Source organism: Giraffa tippelskirchi, chromosome 4 (genome assembly GCF_054371585.1).
Source record: "Giraffa tippelskirchi isolate mGirTip1 chromosome 4, T2T-mGirTip1v1.2.pri, whole genome shotgun sequence".
NCBI lineage: Eukaryota > Metazoa > Chordata > Mammalia > Artiodactyla > Giraffidae > Giraffa > Giraffa tippelskirchi.
This window is the reverse complement of record NC_137278.1, coordinates 32,138,755-32,161,241: the sequence shown is the minus strand read 5'-3', so window position 1 is coordinate 32,161,241 and position 22,487 is coordinate 32,138,755. Positions and strand designations below refer to the sequence as shown.

General features: G+C 38.3%; 2 protein-coding genes across 8 annotated transcripts in view; one reads left to right on the top strand and one right to left on the bottom strand.

The window, feature by feature from the left end:
- The window catches only part of HADHB (hydroxyacyl-CoA dehydrogenase trifunctional multienzyme complex subunit beta), a 32,979-nt gene extending 17,398 nt beyond the window's left edge, over nucleotides 1-15,581 (bottom strand). For 2 of the 6 annotated variants that reach the window (XM_081592798.1, XM_081592797.1), the window contains exons 1-6: nucleotides 12,051-12,085; nucleotides 11,484-11,718; nucleotides 7,406-7,480; nucleotides 7,253-7,297; nucleotides 4,865-4,964; nucleotides 6-50 (exon numbers count right to left, since the gene is read on the bottom strand). In XM_081592798.1, the coding sequence (XP_081448924.1) occupies nucleotides 6-50; nucleotides 4,865-4,964; nucleotides 7,253-7,297; nucleotides 7,406-7,480; nucleotides 11,484-11,493 (275 nt within the window). In that variant the 5' untranslated portion in view covers nucleotides 11,494-11,718; nucleotides 12,051-12,085. Of the gene's footprint in view, nucleotides 1-5; nucleotides 51-4,864; nucleotides 4,965-7,252; nucleotides 7,298-7,405; nucleotides 7,481-11,483; nucleotides 11,719-12,050; nucleotides 12,086-15,389 lie in introns of those variants that run through there. The other 4 variants (XM_081592803.1, XM_081592800.1, XM_081592802.1 and 1 more) reach the window with 2 other exon arrangements.
- HADHA (hydroxyacyl-CoA dehydrogenase trifunctional multienzyme complex subunit alpha) overlaps nucleotides 12,422-22,487 on the top strand; it is a 40,640-nt gene continuing 30,574 nt past the window's right edge. For both annotated transcript variants that reach the window (XR_014082734.1, XM_081592795.1), the window contains exons 1-4: nucleotides 12,422-12,529; nucleotides 18,146-18,187; nucleotides 18,281-18,351; nucleotides 19,662-19,795. Coding sequence is in view for 1 of the 2 variants with exons in the window: in XM_081592795.1 (XP_081448921.1) it covers nucleotides 12,463-12,529; nucleotides 18,146-18,187; nucleotides 18,281-18,351; nucleotides 19,662-19,795 (314 nt within the window). In the remaining variant the exon portion in view is untranslated. The remainder of the gene's footprint in view (nucleotides 12,530-18,145; nucleotides 18,188-18,280; nucleotides 18,352-19,661; nucleotides 19,796-22,487) is intronic.

Genomic DNA, 22,487 nt, shown 5'->3' with positions numbered 1-22,487 from the left:
CTTACAAAAGTGCTGCTCTAGCCAAATCATGTGGCATCAGGTCTTTATATCTGGAGGAAGAAAATAAATAGTTTAACCAAAAGCCTAGAGCTTTCACAAAAAACGTTTTTCATTCTATTTGAAATATCTAAAGAAATACGCTAATCATAAGCTGCAATTAATAGAAAAGCACTTAACATCATTCCAAACAAAGAAACAGTGTGACTTTGCTATTTGTCATCCTTAAAACTCTGGCAAGTCTTGACTCCTTTTAAGCTAACTAAGAACTGAACAAAAATCCTGCCCACTATCTTACTGTTCAACATGACATATGGCAAATATTCTTTAAAACTAAACCCCACCGTTTTAAGTTCCCTTTTATTTTTAAAAAATTCATTAGTTATTTTGTGATGTCTAAAGGGACATGAGGGATATATTAGGACTTTTAAAGAAAACTTTGTTTTGAAGTTATTTGAGGTTTTACAAATTGGAAAGATAGAACAGAGTTCCTCCATACCCTTCACCCTGCTTCCTCTAATGATAATCTTGTGTAACCCTGATGCACTTGTCAAAACTAAGAAATTAACACCAGTACAGTACTACTCGCTAAACTTGATCTGACCTCATCAGTTTTTCCACTAGTTCCCTATTACTGGTCTGTTCCAGGTTCCAATCCATGCATTTACTTGTCAAGCTTCCTTAATCTTCAATTTGTGACAGTTTCTCAGTCTTTCCTTATCCTCCTTGACCTTGACACTGGAAGACTGGGGTTATGGACACAAGGGAAGAGTATCACAGAGGTAAAGTACCCTTTGCGCCTTATCAGAGTGAACGTGATAGCAACATGTCTTCTTACTGGTGATATTAACTTGATCACTTAGTTGAAGCAGTGTCTGCCAGTTTTCTTCATTATTTTTCCCTTTCTGAACTCAATTTAAACTCTATTTATTAGAAGTGAGTCACTTCTGGCCCTTCCTCACGGGAAGAAGAATTAAGCTCCACTTCCTAGTGGAAAAAGTAACAAAGAATTTGTGTACACATGTTAAAATCCTCACAGTAGTTAATAAATATTTGGGGGGAGAGAATTGAGGGTATGCCGATATCTTGTTTCTTCTTAACCTTTCTCACCCACTAATTTTAGCATTCATGCCTAGATCCTGGTTGCAGCAGCTATTCTTGTGATGTTTTATCTATTTTCCTCATTCCTTCTGTATTTATTAATTGAAACTCTTCAAGAAAGACTTGTCGTTTCTCTTTTATTTCTTTATTCAATCATTTATTTATATCAGATTGGATTCATAGATATCTAATGTTTTGAGTTATAGTATAATATTATACTATTATAATTTATTTTATTAATCAAATTGCCCTAATTTTTGTCATTGGAAGCTATTTTAGGTTGGCCCTGTGTTTTTTTGACATGCCCATTTTTTTTAAGCATTTCTTTACTTTCTGGAACTATGAAATGTTCCAGATACATCTGGATTAAATAAGAATATTTATTCTTTAAATCCCTAAAAATTAAAACCTGAAAACTCAGAAATGTTTTTATTTTTACTGTGACTCACTAGAAGAACCATCAGTGATTTTAAAAATCTTTTATAGGGAAAACCAATTCCCTAAAATTTAGAGCAGAGTAACTTGGGCAAAAGTGTATCAATTTTAAAATGCCTATCATTTTACAATTTTTCTTCTCATGCTCCTATAACTCCCTCTCAGCCAGGATGCTGAAAGATTCCCACACGCCACTGCTGGAGTATATTCCTAACAGTGCTTCCAAAATACTTCCAAAATACCTATAGGTCTTTCAAGTGTCATACAAGATGAAAGCAAAGCTTCTTCAAATTAAACAGAAAAAGATCTTTTTCCATCTAGAAAACTATTTTCTACTTTAGAAGACTCATTTGTTACCTCAATTATAAGATTAATAATATGATTTAACTATTTGTCTTATTTATAAATTCTTCTCTCTGGATTATTTTTATTCATTTTTGTTTTGCACATGAATAGTACCTTAGAATTTTTATTCCTTCTTCTCTATTAACTACATTTTCCTACCATTACTCAACATTCTTCTCTGTGCTACTAAATTACTCATGAACATTATCTTCTTCCTCAACTAGGATTCTAAATTAAACTAAAATATAATAATAAAAAATAAAAAAAGGAATAAAGCCTATACCAATGTGCTGAATATCTCAAATCAAATTTCACCTTTGATAGTTTGATACCAACTATCAAAGGAAATGTGTAAATGATATCTTTGAGCATGTTCACATTTTTTTAACAGCTAGTAAAACAGTTGGAATCAAACTTCTACACAGTATACAAACAGCCATTACAAAAAAAATGGCCTTTCTAGTCAAGAATTTTCTTCTCTTGATGGAACTTTCTTTTCCTACCCTGCTGCTGCTAAGTACAACAAGGATCCCCTCGCATTACTTTTCTGCTGCTAAAGCTTCAGGTTCTTACTTTTACTACTGCTGTGTCCATACAAGAAAGTTATCATATTGAAAAAAGAAGGTGAAGAATCTTCACCATTTACTTACATAAGAAGATACTCTCTAGGTCCTAAACCACTGTTTAAAAATGAACGTTTCTTGTTTCTGTATGTACATGCATGCATGCGTGCACATACATATACATAAACACACATGCACACACACGTCCGTATCTTCCATAAATGGTGGCATTATACACAAGGCTCTGAACTTTGCTTTTTACACCTAATATATCTTCAAGATTTCTCCATATTAGTATAGAAAGGTCTCATTATTTTTAGCAGATACTCGACTTTTCTTAGTTTGTTTTTAAGTTAGTGACTGATAGTTCAAAACACGAATATCAAAACAATCTTAACAGAATACACCTAATGTTTCATTTAATTTTCACTTAGTTCCCAAAGTCCATCATCAACTTTTGGACAGACTGGGCCTCAGCTGGGGACAGAAAAGGAGAAAGGAAGTCTAGGGAGAACAGTAGTTAGGTTCTAGGGGACTTGAGGGCTGGTCTAGGACCACTGTCATTCCATATATTTGGGGTTGTGCTGTACCAGGGTTTGGACCAGTCTATCAACTCCAATTCTGATAACTTCCAGAAAGCCAAAGCAGCAGATTAAAGTCCCTTCAAGACGCCCACATGCCCACAGCCTCAGTATTTAAACTTCTGAAGAGACATAGAAACAATGCACTTCTCTCCAGACGAGGAAAGGGTATCTGTTGGAAGCAAGCTACCTTGTCTCACACTAGGTTTTCAAAATACAGCTAGTTCAGTCTAACACTACACTAGACTTGCTCATGAGAAAAGATGAAAAAGAGATTCTGCCACGCTATTTCACTACTGACTTGACTTATTCTATATTAATTTCATGAAAATATTATTTATATATTAGTTGACTAGCAATATTATTAGGGGCTTCCTTGGTGGTTCAGATGGTAAAGTATCTGCCTGCAATCTAGGAGACCTGGGTTCAATGCCTGGGTTGGGAAAATCCCAGGAGAAGGGAATGGCAACCCACTCCAGTATTCTTGCCTGGAGAATTCCATGGACAGAGGAGCCTGGTGGGCTATAGGCCACATGGTCGGAAAGAGTTGGACATGACTAAGTGACTAACAGTTTCAGCAACAGTATTACCTACTATGTTACATTCACAAAGGTCCCTTTTGAAAACACCTTACAAGAAGGAATAAATAAACTATATGGGGTGATGGATGTGTTCATTAACTTGATTGTGGTAATCATTTCACAATGTATATACACATTAAATGTAGGTCAAGAAGTAACAGAACCAGAGGTGGAGCAACAGATTAGTTCAAAATTGGGAAAGGAGTACATCAAGGCTGTATATTGTCACTCTGCTTATTTAACATATAAGCAGAGTACATATGTGAAATGCTGGGCTGGATGAATCACAGGCTGGCATTAAGATTGCCTCAAGAAATATTAACAACCTCAGAGAAGCAGAGGACACCATCCTAATGGCAGAAAGCAAAGAGGAACTAAACAGCCTCTTGATAAAGGTGCAAGAGTGAAAAAGCTGGCTTAAACTTCAGCATTCAAAAAGTTAAGATCGTGGCATCCAGTCCCATCACTTCATGCAAATAGATGGGGAAAAAAATGGAAACAGTGACAGACTTTATTTTCTTGAGCTCCAAAACCACTCAGATGGTGACTGCAGCCATGAAATTAAAAGACGCTTTCTCTTTGAAAGAAAAGCTATGACAAACCTCGACAGTGTATTAAAAAGTAGAGGCATCACTTTGCCGACAAAGGTCCATATAGTCAAAGGTATGGTTTTTCAAGTAGCCATGTATGGGTGTCAGAGTTGAATCATAAAGAAGGCTGAGCACCAAAGAACTGATGTTTTCAAACTGTGGTGCTGGAGAAGACTCCTGACAGTTCCTTGGACAGCTAGGAGATCAAACCAGTCAATCCTAAATGAAATCAACCTTGACTATTCATTAGAATAACTGAGCTGAAGCTGAAGCTCCAATACTTTGGCCACCTGATGCGAAGAGCCAACTCACTGGAAAAGACCCTGATGCTGAGAAAGACTGAGGGCAGGAGTAGAAGGGGGCAACAGAGAATAAGACAGTTGGATGGTATTACTGACTCAAAGGATATGAGCATGAGCAAACTCCAGGAGATAGTAAAGGACAGGGAAGCCCAGAGTGCTACAGTCCATGGGGTCACAAAGAGTCAGACACAACTTAGTGACTGAACAACAATAAACATTGAATCATCATATTGTATACCTTAAAAAAAAAAATCACATTGTATAATCTAAATATATGCAGTTTTTATTTGTTAATCATACCTCAATACAGCTGGAGAGAAAAGAGAAAAAAAAAAGTAATAACAAGTAACACAATCGTTTCATACTTACGAAGTGCCTGACAGCAAAAATGGAGTGCGAACTCCATCCACCACCACAATATTCCTTATGTTGGATTTGGCTAGGGTTTTTTTCGATTTAGTTTGGGAAGCTTTAAGATAAAGTTCAGAGAAAAATTAATTAAAATACAATAAGTCAGGTAAGTTTTTACATTTTTAAAGATAGACATTCTAAGAAGAATTTCATCACTCAATACCAAATTGCATTGGTCATTTACCAAACCACTACAACTAAAAAAAAAAGGTTAAGAAGTTAACGAGCGTTTACAAGTTTCCAAATAAAATTTAAGGCAAATACAGATTATAACCTTATGATAATACTGCTTATGCCATTAACAAATTGTTTTTATCAAGTGCCTGACAATCCATTTCACTGAAAGCAACCAATTAAGTCTGCCCTTAATACTAGAAGTTAGAATAACTGATACTGTTTTATTCTTCACATAGATTAATACTCGTGCTTTTCTATGTAGAAATAAAGCCATTTGGTTGGTAACTACTGCCATTTGACAAAAATCTAGCATGCTTCCTGATTCTATCTGACTCAATTTGGGTAGCTGTTTTATAACATCAAAAGAGCAATCTTTCTCTAATGTTTTAATTAAAAAAATAAAACATGAGTGGTGGTTAAAAAAGAGAAAAATAAATAATACTAAAATATGGAAAGTAAAATCCAAGTTCCCTCTTTATGCCCTCTGCTGACCTATTGCAAACTAAAGCCTGTTCAGCATGAATACATTCCCTCTTCCTCCCATCCAATCAGCTGATCGCATTCTTTTGTCTTATCATGTGCCCTCTTGCACCACTATCAACATCAATGTTGAAACAAACCACTTGTAGGACAGCGTTAAACACCAGTAACATGACAAGGCTTAAGTCTCACAAAGGTTTACAACACAGTTGGGGAGAGAGAAACACAAAAACTGTTTAAGAGCAATATAAAGAAGAATATTCCAAATGCCAGAAAAATGGTATTTAACATGATATTCAACGTGACTTTCTCCCAGCTGGCAAGAACCAGATCTATCTGTGTGACTGCAATAGGAATTTCTGAGTGAACATTAGAATTAGGTGAAAGGTGAAATGAGATGGAAAGGAATTATAATTATTCTTTGTGAGGTTAATATATATCTATATTCTAGTTAGAGTTTAGAGGCCAAAGAAAATATATTTTTTACATGACAACATGAAACTTTTCTAGGTGGGATTAAGTAACAGACCTCTGGGAATATACTATATGTAAAACAATATAAAAACATCATCTTGTACTTTCACTGAATTTACAGATTTCAAAGTGTTTGAGATATCTTAATAACTACTTGAGGTTAACATGGCTAAAATTATTATTCTTTGTTAGATAAAAAAACTATAAAGCAGGGAAATGACATGATCAGTTCAAGGTCAAACTGCCCAGAAAGAAGTAGAACTGGATCAAAGCAGAGGTCTTCTAAATCTTGGTAAGGTATTTTTTCTATTAAGTTATTATCCAAGTAGAAATACCATAATAAGACCAAAATCAGAAGTCATAGATCAATACATGACCCAGACAAGTGAATATACAAAACTACAGCAGGTTCTGCAAAACCATGTATTCAGCAGTGAAGAAGTCTAATCCACTGGGTTTACCAAGGGTCTAAAAGACCATATAGTATCAACAAATTTCCTTCCTTTTTCATTTCAGATTGACTAAACAACCTTCTTTTATTAACTAGTCCCACAGTCACACCTATTTCAGGTATGCATCCTCTTACACATAGACTAAGAAGATACTCAGTAACAGAAGCCTGTCACTGAAAGTGCAAAAAGTTAACTTCTGGCTCCACAACAGTCTCCAGAGTATCTGGAGACTAACCATCTTTAGGACTGGGGCTTCCCTGGTGGCTTAGCGGGAAAGAATCCACCTGCCAATGCAGGAGACACAGGTTAGATCCCCGGGTCAGGAAGATCACCTGGAGGAGGAAATGGCAACCCACTCCAGTATTCTTGCCTGGGATAATCCCACGAACAGAAGAGCCTGGTGGGCTACAACCTGTGGGGTTGCAAAGAGTTGGACGTGACTCAGCACACACACGTCTTTAGGACTGACAGCCAGTAGCTGGGTAAACTAACCAGAAAGTTCACAGAACCTCAGTGACTCCATAGGCTCCACATCCCAGAAAGAAGCCTCCAGCCAACATCCTCAAGCCCACCTTACACCATGTACTATCATTACTGATTGGTCCTGTACTGTTTTAATTTGAAAGCAACAGTGATGTTCTTATTGATCATAAAAAGGGGAGAGTTAGCAAATTAGTTTTGGTTTTTATTCAAAATTCACAAATCTAGATCCCATATCTAACTTTTAAATCAGAAATATTTTATTTTTTACAAATTACTGTACCTGCAGCAGCATGTAGCTGGGAGGAACTGCTCAGAGGTCTCACAACTGGAAGACAAAATCAAGTGTTTACAAAAAGCAATAAAATTTCATGTTTGCACAAGATGCTTACACATTCAAATCTAATCTTAAAAAGAAAGAACAAATGAAACTTACAAAATCTGAGCGCCCATTTTGATGTATTGGGAAGATTTTTATATGTGTAAGTCAAGAGGGAAGTCATTCTGAAATCTAAAAAAGAAAAAAAAAAGACTTTCTGGGTTATTTGAACAACCTGTAGTTTACATTGTAGGCTATGATCTCTGATATCTCACCCATGGTCACTATAAAATACTTAAAAATTTACTCTATTACCAACTACCTTTCCCCTAATATTACAGCTATGTTGACATAGCTTTCATAGTATGCAAACCACTAATTTAAGCATTAATCTAATTCTCACAAGGACCTGTGAAGCATGATTATTGTACTTTTTGAAAGAGATGAGAAACTGAAGCATACAGGAATTGAGTAACTAGTAAGAGGCAGAGCTATGATTTGAAGCCAGATAGTCTAGCTCCAGCAGTATTCATGCCTGGAGAATCCCATGACAGGGGAGCCTGGCGGGCTACAATACATAGGATCACAGAGTCGGACATGACTGAAGTGATCGAGCACGCACGCGTGCTAGCTCCAGAGTTCATGTTCTTCTCTAGGGTCAAAGGGGTAGAGACTATTGGACAGGATCAGGAAGCGACCAGTGTGTCTGTCCTGATTTTGATGGTTGTATTGTGATGATGTAGAATGCCTTGTGGAATATTTGTGTTTGAAGGGAATACACACTAAAGTATTCAAAGATAGTACAGTATCACTTCTTACCTGATATAAGAAAAAAAGTTCATATACTACACTTGCTACTTTTTTATAAGCTTGATATTTCAAAATAATAAAAATACAAAACTCCTACATATTAAAACATATTTAAAATATATTAAAACACTTTCCTAAATTCCCCATAATGAGTTCGTATGAAACAGCAAGAAAAAAATGGGCAAAGGATATGAACAAAGTGTTCATGGAAATGGAAATACAAATGGCTCTTAGATACATGTTCAATCTCACTCATAAAAGAAATACAAATTAAAGCCACACAGAGGTATACTGTTTGACTTAGAGGTCTGATATTCACCGTGTGGTAGAGGCTGTACAAACAGGCTCTCTCATATACTGCTGCTGAGAGTATAAACTGCTGTACCTCCACGGGTACATTCCTATGGAGGGCAATTTGGCAATTAACTGTCAAAAAATTACAACTACACCTAACTTCTGACCAGTAATTCCACTTCTCTGAATTTTTATTTACATGGTTGGTCTGTGTAAACAAAGAATACATCAGAAGTGATGAGACGTCACTTTTTAGATTCAGCTGTAAGAGATCCTGCAGTTCCTGTCTTGGTCTGTCTCTCAGATCACTCGGTCCAGGAGAAGGCAGCTGGCACATCAGGAACAGCCCCACGAAGAGGCTCTCACGATGAGGTAGGAGGATGACGCCTCCTGTCAACAGTCATGTGAGTGAGCTTGGAAGTGGATCCTTTAGCACAGACAAGTTTTCAGATGACTACAGGCCTGCCCAACATTCTGACTGCAACCTCATGAGAAACTCTAAGCCAGAACAACCCAGCCAAGTCACCCCAGATCCCTGGCCCTCAAACTGTATGAGATAATAAAGTTTTATTGTTTTAAGTTACTAAATTTTGGAGTAATTGGTTACACAACAATTGTTGTTTGTTATTCAGTCACTAAGTCGTGTCCAACATTTTGAAATCCCATGGACTGCAGCATGCCATTCTTCCCCGTCCTTCACTACGTCTCAGAGTTTGCTCAAATTCATGTCCATAGAGTCGAGGATTTATCTAATCTCATCTCATCCTCTGCTGCCCCCTTCTTCTTTTGCCTTCAATCTTTCCCAGCATCAGGCTCTTTTCCAATGAATGGGCTCTTCCCATTAGATGGCCAAAGTATTAGAGCTTCAGTATCCAATGAAAATTCCTTCCAATGAATATTCAGGGTTGATTTCCTTTAGGATTGACTGGTTTGATCTCCCTGCAGTCCAAGGAACTCTCAGGAGTCTTCTCCAGCACCGCAATTCGAAAGCATCAATTCTCTGGCGCTCAGCCTTCTTTGTGGTCCAACTCTACACAGCAATAGCTAACATAAAAGCATTGTTTAATTTCTCTTAGGTCTTCACAGACTAAAAAGGGATGTCCTGTGGCTTCCAAAAAGAAAAAAAATCACATTTACCAAATATATGGATTGAAAAGAGAAGTCCAACCCCTAGGCTCACCAGCTTATGTATATTCAACGACTCTGGCCAAGAAGACACAAACTGGCCCATGAGATGGGGATCACTTTATCCAGAAGCAACATTTGATGCCACTTGAGTCTGGAATACAAGTCTCCATAAGTAAAGCTTATTTTGAAATAAAATTCATGAAAAACAGTCAAGAAAATGTTGATTGAAAAAAACAGGGAGACCTTGCTCTAATAGATACCAAAACTTTCTATAAAGCACCAGGAATTAAACAGTGCTGATCCTAAAGGAAATCAGTCCTGAATATTCATTGGAAGGACTGATCCTGAAGCTGAAACTCCAATACTTTGGCCACATGATGTGAAGTACTGACTCACTGGAAAAGACCCTGATGCTGAGAAAGATTGAAGGCAGGAGAAGAAGGGGACAACAGAGGATGAGATAGTTGGATGGCATCACCAATTCAATGGACATGAGTTTGAGCAAGCTCCAGGAGTTGGTGATGGACAGGGAAGTGTGCTGCAGTCCATGGGGTCGCAAAGGGTCAGACACAACTGAGAGACTGAACTGAACTGAATCAACAGAACAGGATGTATTAAGTTCAGAAGCATACTCATGTGTATGAGAACTTAGTATATAATAAAGAAGACATTTCAAATAAGTGGGAGAAAGATGACTTAATAGATTTGTTGGGGAAATGTCTAACCACTTGGAAAAAAATTATTTCCATAGCTCACACTATAAGTACAAATTACAGATGGATTAATCTAAATATATACTTTTTAACCTGCTACAAGAAAATATCAGAGAATATTTTTACAATCTTAGATGGGGAAAGGTTTCTAACATATGGGATAAAACCCAGAGGCCATAATGGGAAATAACTAAAAAATCTGATTAAATAAGCATTTAAAATATCTATATAGTAAAAGATACTAAAATAAAGTTAAAAGGCTAACAATAGATTCAGAGAAAACATTTGTAACATGGAAAACAAAGGGTTAAAACTCATACTCCATAAAGAGTTATACTTGTGCTTGCTATTAGTATCAGTAGGTGATGGTATAAAGGTCTTTAGTTCCCCTTTATGAAAGCCACAGTGAGAAAAATAACATTTCTGTCCCTGATGGAGCTTATGATTTTACTCAGAGTACAAGAAACAAAAAAGTCAGAGTCAAACGGTGACCTAAATCAGGGGATGGCAAACTACAACCTATGGGCTTTTAGCTAATAATAGATTTCACATTTTTAAAGAGTTATAAAGCAAAATAAAACAAAGAATATATGACAGAGATCAATGTGGGTTATAAAGCCTAAACTATTTACTACCTGGCCCTTTACAGAAAAAGTTTGCCATTCCTGATCTAAACAATAAGTACTACACTGAATTCGAAATTGTAAAAACCTTATAAGATGGAGGGCCTTTGGTGATCATCAAGAATCCTTTCTTGCAAATTAAGAGGTCACTGCTCATCCAGTTTCTGCTTAATGTGCTCACAATGATGGAAGACTCACTGTTTGACTTCAGCTTTAAACAGAAACCTCTCTTCTTCCCATTCTCCTCAATTCAGTCTCAACTTCCCTGCCATTTCCCCCTGCCTCTTTTTTCTCCCTCTCCTGAGGAACAGGCAATCTGGTGAACAGTGGCACAAATTTATGCCCGAATCTGGCTCTGCCATCTAGCAAATAATTTATATAAATCTCCAAGCCCCCCAAACTTTACCTACAAAATGTAAATAACAATTTGGGGATCCTGAGGATTAAATGAGATGGCAGTGCAACGACCTAGAGGGTCCTCAACATCACTTTTTGGAATCAATTAATTTATTCCAGGGCTCAAGCCTCTCGCTTCAACACAAAAACAACTATCATGCAGTGCAATGCTCTTGACTAGCAGTTAGTAGACACAGGCTACCACCTGTGGCCATGGGCTAACTGACTCACTCTGATTCATGGGCTTCACCGATGCAGTGAAGGAGATGAAAGACCAGATGATCTTCGGTTCCCTTCTGGATTAGAAAATTATCTTGAGCCTTGGCTGTCGGAGCCGGACACAGGAATGCCTCCGTTCCTCCGACAATCGAGTCCCAGAAAAGCCACACGACCGAGATCCACCCTCGGAAGCATAAAAGGGATAAACTCCTGGCCCTGTTCCGATTCTCAATAGCCGCCGACCTGCCTATAGGCAAAATACGGGATACAACACCACTGCAACACAGGCCAGCGCTTTAAACCGACATACACACACAAGTTCGTTCACTTGCGGTGATAAATTAAAAGGCATCGGCGACATCGTTGCTCGAAGCTACAGACGGAACGCTAGGCCAAATTACTGCCCAAACTGCACTGGTACCGAAGACCCCCGATTGAGAAACTTCCTTCCGCTCCCTAGAGCTCTACTCCCCCAGGGAGTGGAGGCCAGGCGGCCGCGGGCACAGGCGTAGCAGGCGGGAAACTGCGGACCCCGCCGGAGAAAGGCCAGGCGGTAGCCGAGCGCACGCCCCTTCTCACCTTAGGTCTCGTCGGCTCAGACTCCAACTGCAGGCAAGGCTCCGGCCCGAATGACAGGAACCGACGGGGACCAAGAGGCGGGGCCTCCCTTTCCAGACACCCTTCGCGGGTCTCACAGGCCTTCCGGGCTGCCCGCCGGCTGCCTGGCTGGAAAATCCGGAAGGCTGTCCTCCTCCTCTCTGCGCTTTCTTCCTTCCCCTCGGAGAAAGTGTCCTTTTTTTCGGCTAACAGGGCGTTAGCTGGAAGCGAAGGGCAAGGTTAAGGAGCCGGCGGTAACTCGGGGTTTCAGTCACGGAGTGTCAGTCAGGCAGTACGTCGGACGCCGGGCCAAGGGCAGGCTGTAGGAAGAAAAGTCCTCTATTCGGCTGCCCGCACTTGAAGGGCTTTCCACTTTCGTCCACTCCCGCTCAAGATGGTGGCCTCTCGCGCAATTGGCAGCCTCAGCCGCTTTACTGCCTCCAGGACGCTCCGCTGCTCAGGTGAGGCCTGGTTGAGGGCACCCCACCGTCACGGGCCAGAACTCCTGCGCAGACCCAGGAGCCGCGTCTCCCCATGGCTGCCGCCTCCCTGCCGCGGCCCTGGATGAGGGGGAGTGATGCTGCTCTGAGACGCGGTCTCATTCCCTGGCGCAGCGACTGACATTTTCTCTCTCGTTTTAAGTCTTGCAGCGGTTTCAGGCTTCGTAACCCCTAACGTCTCTGAGTCCTGTCCACCCGGTTTGGCATTTTCCACAGGTCTCCTCTTACTTTCTTTAATGATGGCCTTGAACCTGTCCCTACCGGAGTGGGAGGACTAAGAGGACAAGGACAGTGCAATCTGTCCCATCTTTGTGCTGCACTGCACCTTGCCTGTAACGGGGAGCATCTTATTTCCTTCTTGTATGAAATTAACCAGCCTTGCGAATGATTGCCATTACCTGCGCCTTTCCCTCACAACCATGTTACCTATTACCACACTTCAACAGGAACCTCAACTCTTGCAGCTCCAGTAATTCCAGTGTGAAAGTATAATATGTAGAATTTCAAGAGGCAGATTCTGCAACTTTCCAGAAGAAGCACTTTAAAAAAAAATGCAGATACCTTGTTTCTTAAGGAACAAGATGTTAGATAATTTTACCAACTATTTCTACCCTTGTTTCTGACTATACCCAGTTAGCTTGCATTTGCTGTATTGTCTTTTTCTCTTCAGATTGGCAGTGAAAGAGTTAAAGTGGGTGCTTGTGGAAAATTAAGCATTTTCCTTCCGTCTCAAATCTGTAAAGTGAAATGTGACTTTTTATTGCATGTTGTACTTAATATCGGTTACTTAATTAGAAACATGATTTATAAAATGCCTCCCTCCTTCTGAATCACTGTATGCTGTTTTTAGAGGAGTGCCTTTACTCTAAGGGACTAATTTTGAATGTTTGAACCTTTTCTGCTTTGTTATTTCGATCAATGTTTTTAGTCTCCACGGAACTGCTCTGTATGTGTGTGCATACCTGTCATAACACTACAGAAAACTGAGATGTTGCAAAGATTGGGGGAAAGGATTAAGAAAAAAAGAATCACCCTTTCTCTTACTACCCACATACCTACTGTTAGTATTTGGTCATGTTACCTGACAGTTTGATGGTTTTCCACATTTTTGGCTTAACACTTTAAAATTATCAGATGTATATATTTGAGCTTCCCTTTCATTGATTTTAAGGTAATGCAATTAAAAACATTAGATTTGGAGTGTGACTTCTCAGTTTCAATCTGGCTCTGCCTTTTACCCACTGGTGACCTTACCCTTTGGTGACCTTGGGCAAGTCATTTCTATGTCTGTTTTCTCATTTGTGAAATGGGGAATAATACCACCTTGTGAGGTTTAAAGGGCGTATTTTAGATGTAAAGCAGTTTTTCATGGAGTAAGTGCTATTATTATTAATAAACATTAGCTATTATTAACTATTCCCTACCCTGAAGAACTATGATTTTATATGAGACTTTTTTAAAGAAATTTTTACATCTTACATGTGTGATAAAAAGTTACAAGCTTAGTTTTTCTATATTTTTTGTATAGAAATATAGATACACATATCTGTATCTATATTTTGCATTCTGTTTTAACCTATAAGAAAATATGGCTGGGGGAGGGGTTAACTGGGGAATTGGTACTGACATACACGCGCTACTATATGTAAAACAAATAACTAATAAGAACCAGCTGTAAAGCTCAGGGAACTCAGTACTCTGTAGTGACCTATATGGGAATAGAATCTAAAAAAGAGTGGATACATGTATGTGTATAACTGATTTACTTTGTTGTACATCAGAAACTAAGACAATATTGTGTTGATAAATCAACTATACTCTAATAAAAATTAATTTAAAATTTCTTAAAGAAAATATGACTTATTAGTTATTGCCCCTTTTAGTAGCAATGTATAAATTTTGAAAAAAAAAAGGCCTAGAAAGTGAATTTAAAATTACCTGCACACCTGGATTGCCATTTAGACTGAAAAGACTAACACTAACTAAAAGTCTGTGCCTAGGTAGTGCCAGACATTTAATGAGATTATGATATTTAATGATGGATGATTAAAATTCTTCACACTGATTTGTAAAAAAAAATCTTCACACAAGATTTGTACTTCTTGAAGTTTTAACCCATTCCTGCATGAGTGCTGTAATTCTGAGTATGACTGTCAAATGAAGATCACATCTTGACCAAAATATCTTAATTCCCACTCTTATTCTCTGCCCCGCACTCCTATTCTAAATCCAAATTCCTAATTACATAAGTGGTAGAATAATTTCTCAGGAAATGAATTGAAGGCAGATATCTTAGCAGATGGTGTATATTTAAATTTGACTCTTACTTACATAATCCTGTCCCTTCACCAGGACTAGATATTGAGAAAAACAGTTGATTGTTACAACCATAGTAACACGTTCATATTTGAAATATGTGTCAGCATAATCCAGCTATCTCCACTGCTATAGTCTTAGTCTTGTAGGTATCTTCTGGAGTTAAAATGATTAAAAAGTAGAGTAAAGGGTTCTCTCTGTTTTGCTGGCGTGGGAAATATGGGTGAAAGTTCACCCAGCTGCTCTGAAGTAAGCTGTCCTAGTTAGGTTAGTGAGTAAGGCTGTATTTTAAAAGCAAAGCTACCCTGTATTTCGACTTCATTTAGTTTATTGTGATTTGGAATTGTTTTCCAATTCAGATATGGTTGTATATTTGCTGATTTTTCTCTTTTTTTGTCTCTTGATTTAGAGGAGGTTTTGTGTATGTCTCTATGGGTGACAGGGGGTGGTGCAAAGGCAGGTTAGTGGGTGAGAGTTTATGATTTATAAGTTAGTGAGCACAAACCTGCTGTCTCCAATATTTAGTCTTCAGAATTATAACCCATGTCCAAGCCCTTCCACCTGCTCTATTTCCTTTTTTTTGTTAGGTGCATATCTTCTAACATATTTATGTTTCTTGTTTTTTGTCTATCTTTCCACCTCATCTCTCCCACGCTGCATTCCTAATCAGTTCACAATTACTAATTCAGTTTACCCTGTTCTAGTTACAGTTGTTCACATTCTATTTACAGTTGTTCTGGTTACAGTTACCTGGCTCCCCTCCCATACAACGTTTACTTTATTGGCAAACTCTCTTTTCAGGCCAAACCTATTTTCACCTTCTCCACAGAGACAGGGATTTTTACTTGCTGCTCACCCTGGGTGCCTGTAGCAGTTCTGATAGACTGCACTAGACTTGAATTGTGCAATGAATGACTCCGAGATGATGTTGGAGGAGACTGCAGTTTCAGTTCAGTTCAGTCACTCAGTTGTGTCCGACTCTTTGCGACCCCGTGGATCGCAGCACACCAGGCTTCCCTGTCCATCACCAACTCCCAGAGTTTACCCAAACTCATGTCTATTGAGTCAGTGATGCCATCCAGCCATCTCATCCTCTGTCGTCCCCTTCTCCTCCTGCCCCCAATCCTTCCCAGCATCAGGGTCTTTTCCAATGAGTCAGCTCTTTGCATCAGGTGGCCAAAGTATTGGAGTTTCAGCTTCAACATCAGTCCTTCCAATGAACACCCAGGACTGATCTCCTTTAGGATGGACTGGTTGGATCTCCTTGCAGTCCAAGGGACTCGCAAGAGTCTTCTCCAACACCACAGTTCAAAAGCATCAATTCTTCGGCACTCAGCTTTCTTCGCCATCCAACTCTCACATCCATACATGACCACTGGAAAAACCATAGCCTTGACTAGACGGACCTTTGTTGGCAAAGTAATGCCTCTGCTTTTTAATATGCTGTCTAGGTTGGTCATAACTTTCCTTCCAAGGAGTAAGAGTCTTTTAATTTCATGGCTGCAATCACCATCAGCAGTGATTTTGGAACCCAAAAAAATAAAGTCTGACACTGTTTCCACTGTTTCCCCATCTATTTCCCATGAAGTGATGGGACCAGATGCCATGATCTTAGTTTTCTGAACGTTGAGCTTTAAGCCAACTTTTTCACTCTCCTCTTTCACTTTCATCAAGAGGCTCTTGGTGGAAACAGCTGCTACAGATGCAGTGATTAGAGAACCAAACAGTGAGTAATAAAGATAAAAATTGGGGCAGGGAAGGGAAAGATTGTTGTAGACAGAATCTCAAAATAAGGCTTTGTGGAGCCATGATACAGATATAAAGAAGGAAGAGTGATAAATACAGATGATACAGATTGCAAATAATGGAAAAGCAAAAGGAAGTTTATCATTAGTGAAATAGAGGCACTGGAGATTGAGGAGATGGCTGGCTTCTCCTGTCTTAATTTACTTTAGTGTAGCACTTTGATTTACAGGTAGTGTTATAATCATTACATCACTTCTATCTTTGTAAGAATACTGAAATCCTCTAAGAGACTTATACATGGCCATACAGCTAGTGAATGATAAACTTGATGGTTGAACGCAAGTCTTGGGACTCTCAGGTCCTTTGTCTTTGCCCTAGGAGTACTGATTTGGATTGCTTAAAGAAGAAAATGCAGACAGAACCGGTGATCACCCCACTGTGGTTCTGGTGCCATCTACAGTTTTCTTTTTTTAACAGCGTGTCGTTTGGCCTTTAAGGCAGTACAAAGCTGCTTTTTTCTGTGCCTTCTCTTCCCCTCCTTTAAAGAACTGCAGGATGGAGAGACACGTGGAGTCTCTGATGCGCCTTGATTTTACTTTTCATGACACTGAAAAGCCCATCTCTCCATAAAAAGGCAAGAGGACCTGGCTGGAGAATGTACTTGAGATATATTTGGAATGCATTTGGAACTGACATTATAGATTACTCTGTATCAATAGATTACTTATTGCCTTAGTGTATTTGTTTCCTATTGTGGCCCTAGATTTCCACAAACAGCATCTGAAATGATACAAATTTATGATCTTACAGTTATGGACATCAGAAATGAGTCTTACTGGGCTGAAATCAGAGGTATTGGCAGGGCTGAGTTCATTGTGGACACTCTTAAGGGAGAATCTGTTTCCTTGCTTTTTCTAGCTTCCAGAAGCTGCCTGCATTTTTTGACTTCTTCATAGCCAGCAGAGTGGGTTCTCATGCTGCCATCTTCTGGTTCTTTTGCCTTTTTCTTCTCCTTTATAATTACACTGTATAACTGAATAATCCAGGCTAATCTCCCTGTATTAAGGTCAGCTAATTAGCCACCTTCATTACATTTGCATCCTTTATCTCCGTTTGCTATATAACCTAACATACTCAGTTTCTGGGGACATGTACATCCTTGAGAGGCTGTTATTCCAAATACCACATTTAGTATCCAGATAATTATATGACCTGATAATTGAAACAAAAAAGATACAGTAATAGTCACAATAATGATCTGGAACACTTTGTTCTAATTTTGGTTTTCTTGTTGTTGTAAACTCCAACTTTGTTATATGTAGCAGGTATTATAGAAATTCATGAATTTCATGAATTTGAACAAACTCCAGGGGATAGTGGAGGACAGAGGAGCCTGGCATGCTACAGTCCATGGAGGTTGCAAAGAGTTGGACATGACTTAGCACCTGAACAGCAAACAACAAATAGAAATTCTGTTTTGAAAATAATTAATTGTGAAATACGTTTTTCTTACAGGTTATATTTGCCGCAGTTTTACAAGGTCCTCTGCTTTGCTGAGTAAGTTTGATTTCTCACTGACATGCTTTCATTGCTTTTTATACTTATTTAGCCATGAACATGTTTACAAATAAATTTTCCTTCTCTTTTTAGCAAGAACTCATATTAACTATGGAGTCAAAGGGGACGTGGCAGTTATCCGAATTAACTCACCCAATTCAAAGGTACCTAATTTAATTTACTGCAGTTTACTTCTACTCACTGCATTCATTAACACATTCCTGAATGGCAGAGAAATATATCCACCAATTTGGCGCTAATCTTGTCACATGAGCTTACAGGTTTGATAGTTAGAGTTTGAGAACTTGCCCACAGGATGCAGTTTTCTGCAGCAGACATCCTTGTTTAAGAATTCTTTGTAGTTCACTGAAGGTGTCAGATTAACATCAAGGATTAATAAATGCCTCTGTAAAAAAAAATAAATGCCTTCTGTTACACTGTAGAATTATAAGATGGTTTATTAGATAAGAAGCCAAGTGCAAGCTTTGTTTATAAGAATTAAAATTGACCTACTTGTCTTTAACTATGAGGTTCTTATATCAGCTTTCTTAACCTGCCTGACATGAGTCATTACTCATAGTAAGTTGACTGAGTTAAATGTCATTAAGGTTCCTGAGTGCCTTGAATGACTTGGTGCAATTCATGTTATCAGAAATCAAACTCCACTCAAAGTGGAGCTTCATTTGTTTTTGGCAACTTCAACAAAGCATGCAGCATTAATCTAATCTTTTGCCAAGAAAAGCTTTATTTGAGGAGCTCATGCTTTCCCCCCACCTAAAGTTGCTGTAAAGATTTCCTGTTTTAGAAATCTTGTTACCAGAGACCTGAATGAAGTAGGAGGACCTAGATGCAAGCAATAAACAACTAACACAAATTAAGGAAAGTAAGAGCCAGTCCCCCTCCCTAGAGTGAAGTTGGCATTTACTGAGCAGTGATTCAGACTTACGGTATTTTTTCAGTATTTTCTAAGTTAAGCATTTTTCCTGAACACAAAAATAATAAATGACTATGGTCGGACATTTGAAAGCAACTAAGAGGAAAATAACAATAATTAATACTCCAAACCCCAAAATAACCACTTTTAACATTTAATCCAGTTTCAACAAACAGTATTCTAAAAATTAAGATCATACTATTTGTCTAATTTTGATTCTTTTTTTCCCTTAACATTATACACATTTTTTTCCATGCTGATAAATGTTCCTAGACTTACTTTATAGCCTGCATATGATTCAAACTCTTAGGAATATGAGTTCCTCCTTTAAGGAGAACTATTTTTAGAGGGAGGCATTGGCCAAAGCACCTGGATAAACAGCTGCTGGCTTCTTGGTTTGTTTATTTCCCTGTTTCTTTTAACAGTATATTTCTCCTGGGTAAATATATTTCCTGTAATCAAAATAGCATTGGGTGGTGATTTGTACATCTACTACTTCAAATTTAAACCCTTAGATTTATGTGTATTTCCCTTCGGCAGGTGAATACTCTAAGTCAAGAACTGCATTCAGAGTTCATGGAAGTAATGAATGAAGTCTGGTCTAGCAGTCAGATCAGAAGTGCCGTCCTTATCTCAACAAAGCCAGGCTGCTTCATTGCAGGTGCCGATCTCAAGTAAGTTTCAGAAAATTTGAAATCACCTTTTACCTTGGCTAATGGTATGCTTTTTAGGCCTTATCATTTCTCATTTGAAAAGAAAGTAGAAGTAAATTTTCTCTTAAAGTTACTTTTTGTGTTATTTTTATGAGTATAAATAAAGTTGATAAAGAGAGGCTTGTTGTTTAAACCTTATAAGACTGAATCCAGCCTTTCTTTAAAGAAGTTGAAAGTAGTTCAAGGAGTAGTATTTGAATAGAATAAAAACATTACTATAAAACTAAACTAACAATGAGATGTCCTTTTTTTCTATCAGACCAGCAAACATTTAAAAGCTTGAAAATATTATGTTAGCAAAGACTTGGGAAAATGAGAAAGTTGAGTGTTACTGCTGCTACTGCTACTGCTAAGTCGCTTCGGTTGTGTCTGACTCTGTGCGACCCCATAGACAGCAGCCCACCAGGCTCCCCCGTCCCTGGGATTCTCCAGGCAAGAACACTGGAGTGGGTTGCCATTTCCTCCTCCAATGCATGAAAGTGAAAAGTGAAAGTGAAGTCACTCCATCGTGTCTGACTCTGACTGTTACTAATAGGACTGAAAATTGGTATAGCCACCTTGGAGAACAATTTGATAAAATTTAGTAAAACTGAAAATACACGTATCATATAATTAAGAGATACCTCTTCTAGGTATGTACGCTGGAGAAATCCTATCCTTTGTTTTTAAGAACCCATACGTGCATAAGGATGTTCAGTCCTGTGTAATTTACGATAGTGAAGAATTTGAAACAAACTAAATGTCAGTCATGAGGGAAATAGATAAGTAAATGTGAAATAGTCTTAAGATAAAATGCTACAAAAACAATTCAAAGGCTCTAACTAGATATACAGCATAATGTTAGAACTCAAAAATATAATGTTAAGTTAAAAAAACAAAGCAACTTGCAGAATGTTTGGTACAGTATATAGTTTACATAAACATTTTAAAACAACATATAAAATACTTCTTTGTATTATTTATGGATATATGGATACAAATACATAGTTGGTCTGAAGACTGTCCTGCAAGTATGTGAAAATGGATGTTTCAGGGTAAATGAAGTAGCTGATAGAACTTGAGGAGGTCAGAGAGTACTTTACAAATACAGCTAATATTTTCTTTCTTTTTTTTTCATGATATAATCTATGTATATATAACTTTTTTACACTTTAAAGCAAAAATAAGGAGAGATGATATCTTAGTGTTTGTTTAATGGGTTAAAATGTTGACAGTTGTTAATTCTGTAAAAAATAGATATTTGTTTTATGATTCTTTGTAGTTTAGGTGATGATACCCAGCATTATTGGCTTAGTAATTTGTATTTAATTAGAGATACCAAGGGAATATTTCATGCAAAGATGGGCTCGATAAAGGACAGAAATGGTAGGGACCTAACAGAAGCAGAAGATATTAAGAGGTGGCAAGAATACACAGAAGAACTATACAAAAAAGATCTTCACAACCCAGATAATCACAATGGTATGATCACTCACCTAGAGCCAGACATCCTGGAATGTGAAGTCAAGTGGTCCTTAGAAAGCATCACTATGAACAAAGCTAGTGGAGGTGATGGAATTCCAGTTGAGCTATTTCAAATCCTAAAAGATGATGCTGTGAAAGTGCTGCACTCAATATGCCAGCAAATCTGGAAAACTCAGCAGTGGCCACAGGACTGGAAAAGGTCAGTTTTCATTCCAATCCCAAAGAAAGGCAATGCCAAAGAATGCTCAAACTACTGTACAATTGCACTCATCTCACACGCTAGTAAAGTAATTCTCAAAATTCTCCAAGCCAGGCTTCAGCAATATGTGAACCGTGAACTTCCAGATGTTCAAGCTGGTTTTAGAAAAGGCAGAGGAACCAGAGATCCAATTGCCAACATCTGCTGGATCATTGAAAAAGCAAGAGAGCTCCAGAAAAACATCCATTTCTGCTTTATTGACTATGCCAAAGCCTTTGACTGTGTGGATCACAATAAACTGTGGAAAATTCTGAAAGAGATGGGAATACCAGACCAGTCTGACCTGTCTCTTGAGAAACCTGTATGCAGGTCAGGAAGCAACAGTTAGAACTGGACATGGAACAATAGACTGGTTCCAAATAGGAAAAGGAGTATGTCAAGGCTGTATATTGTCACCCTGCTTATTTAACTTATATGCAGAGTATTTCATGAGAAACGCTGAGCTGGAAACACAAGCTGGAATCAAGATTGCCGGGAGAAATATCAATAACCTCAGATATGCAGATGACACCACCCTTATGGCAGAAAGTGAAGAACTAAAGAGCCTCTTGATGAAAGTGAAAGAGGAGAGTGAAAAAGTTGGCTTAAAGCTCAACATTCAGAAAACTAAGATCATGGCATCTGGTCCCATTACTTCATGGGAAATAGATGGGGAAACAGTGGAAACAGAGTCAGACTTTATTTTTTGGGGCTCCAAAATCTGCTGATGGTGATTGCAGCCATGAAATTAAAAGACACTTACTCCTTGGAAGGAAGGTTATGGCCAACCTAGACAGCATATTTAAAAGCAGAGACATTACTTTGCCAACAAAGGTCCGTCTAGTCAAGGCTATGGTTTTTCCAGTGGTCATGTATGGATGTGAGAGTTGGACGGTGAAGAAAGCTGAGCACCAAAGAATTGATGCTTTTGAACTGTGGTGTTGGAGAAGA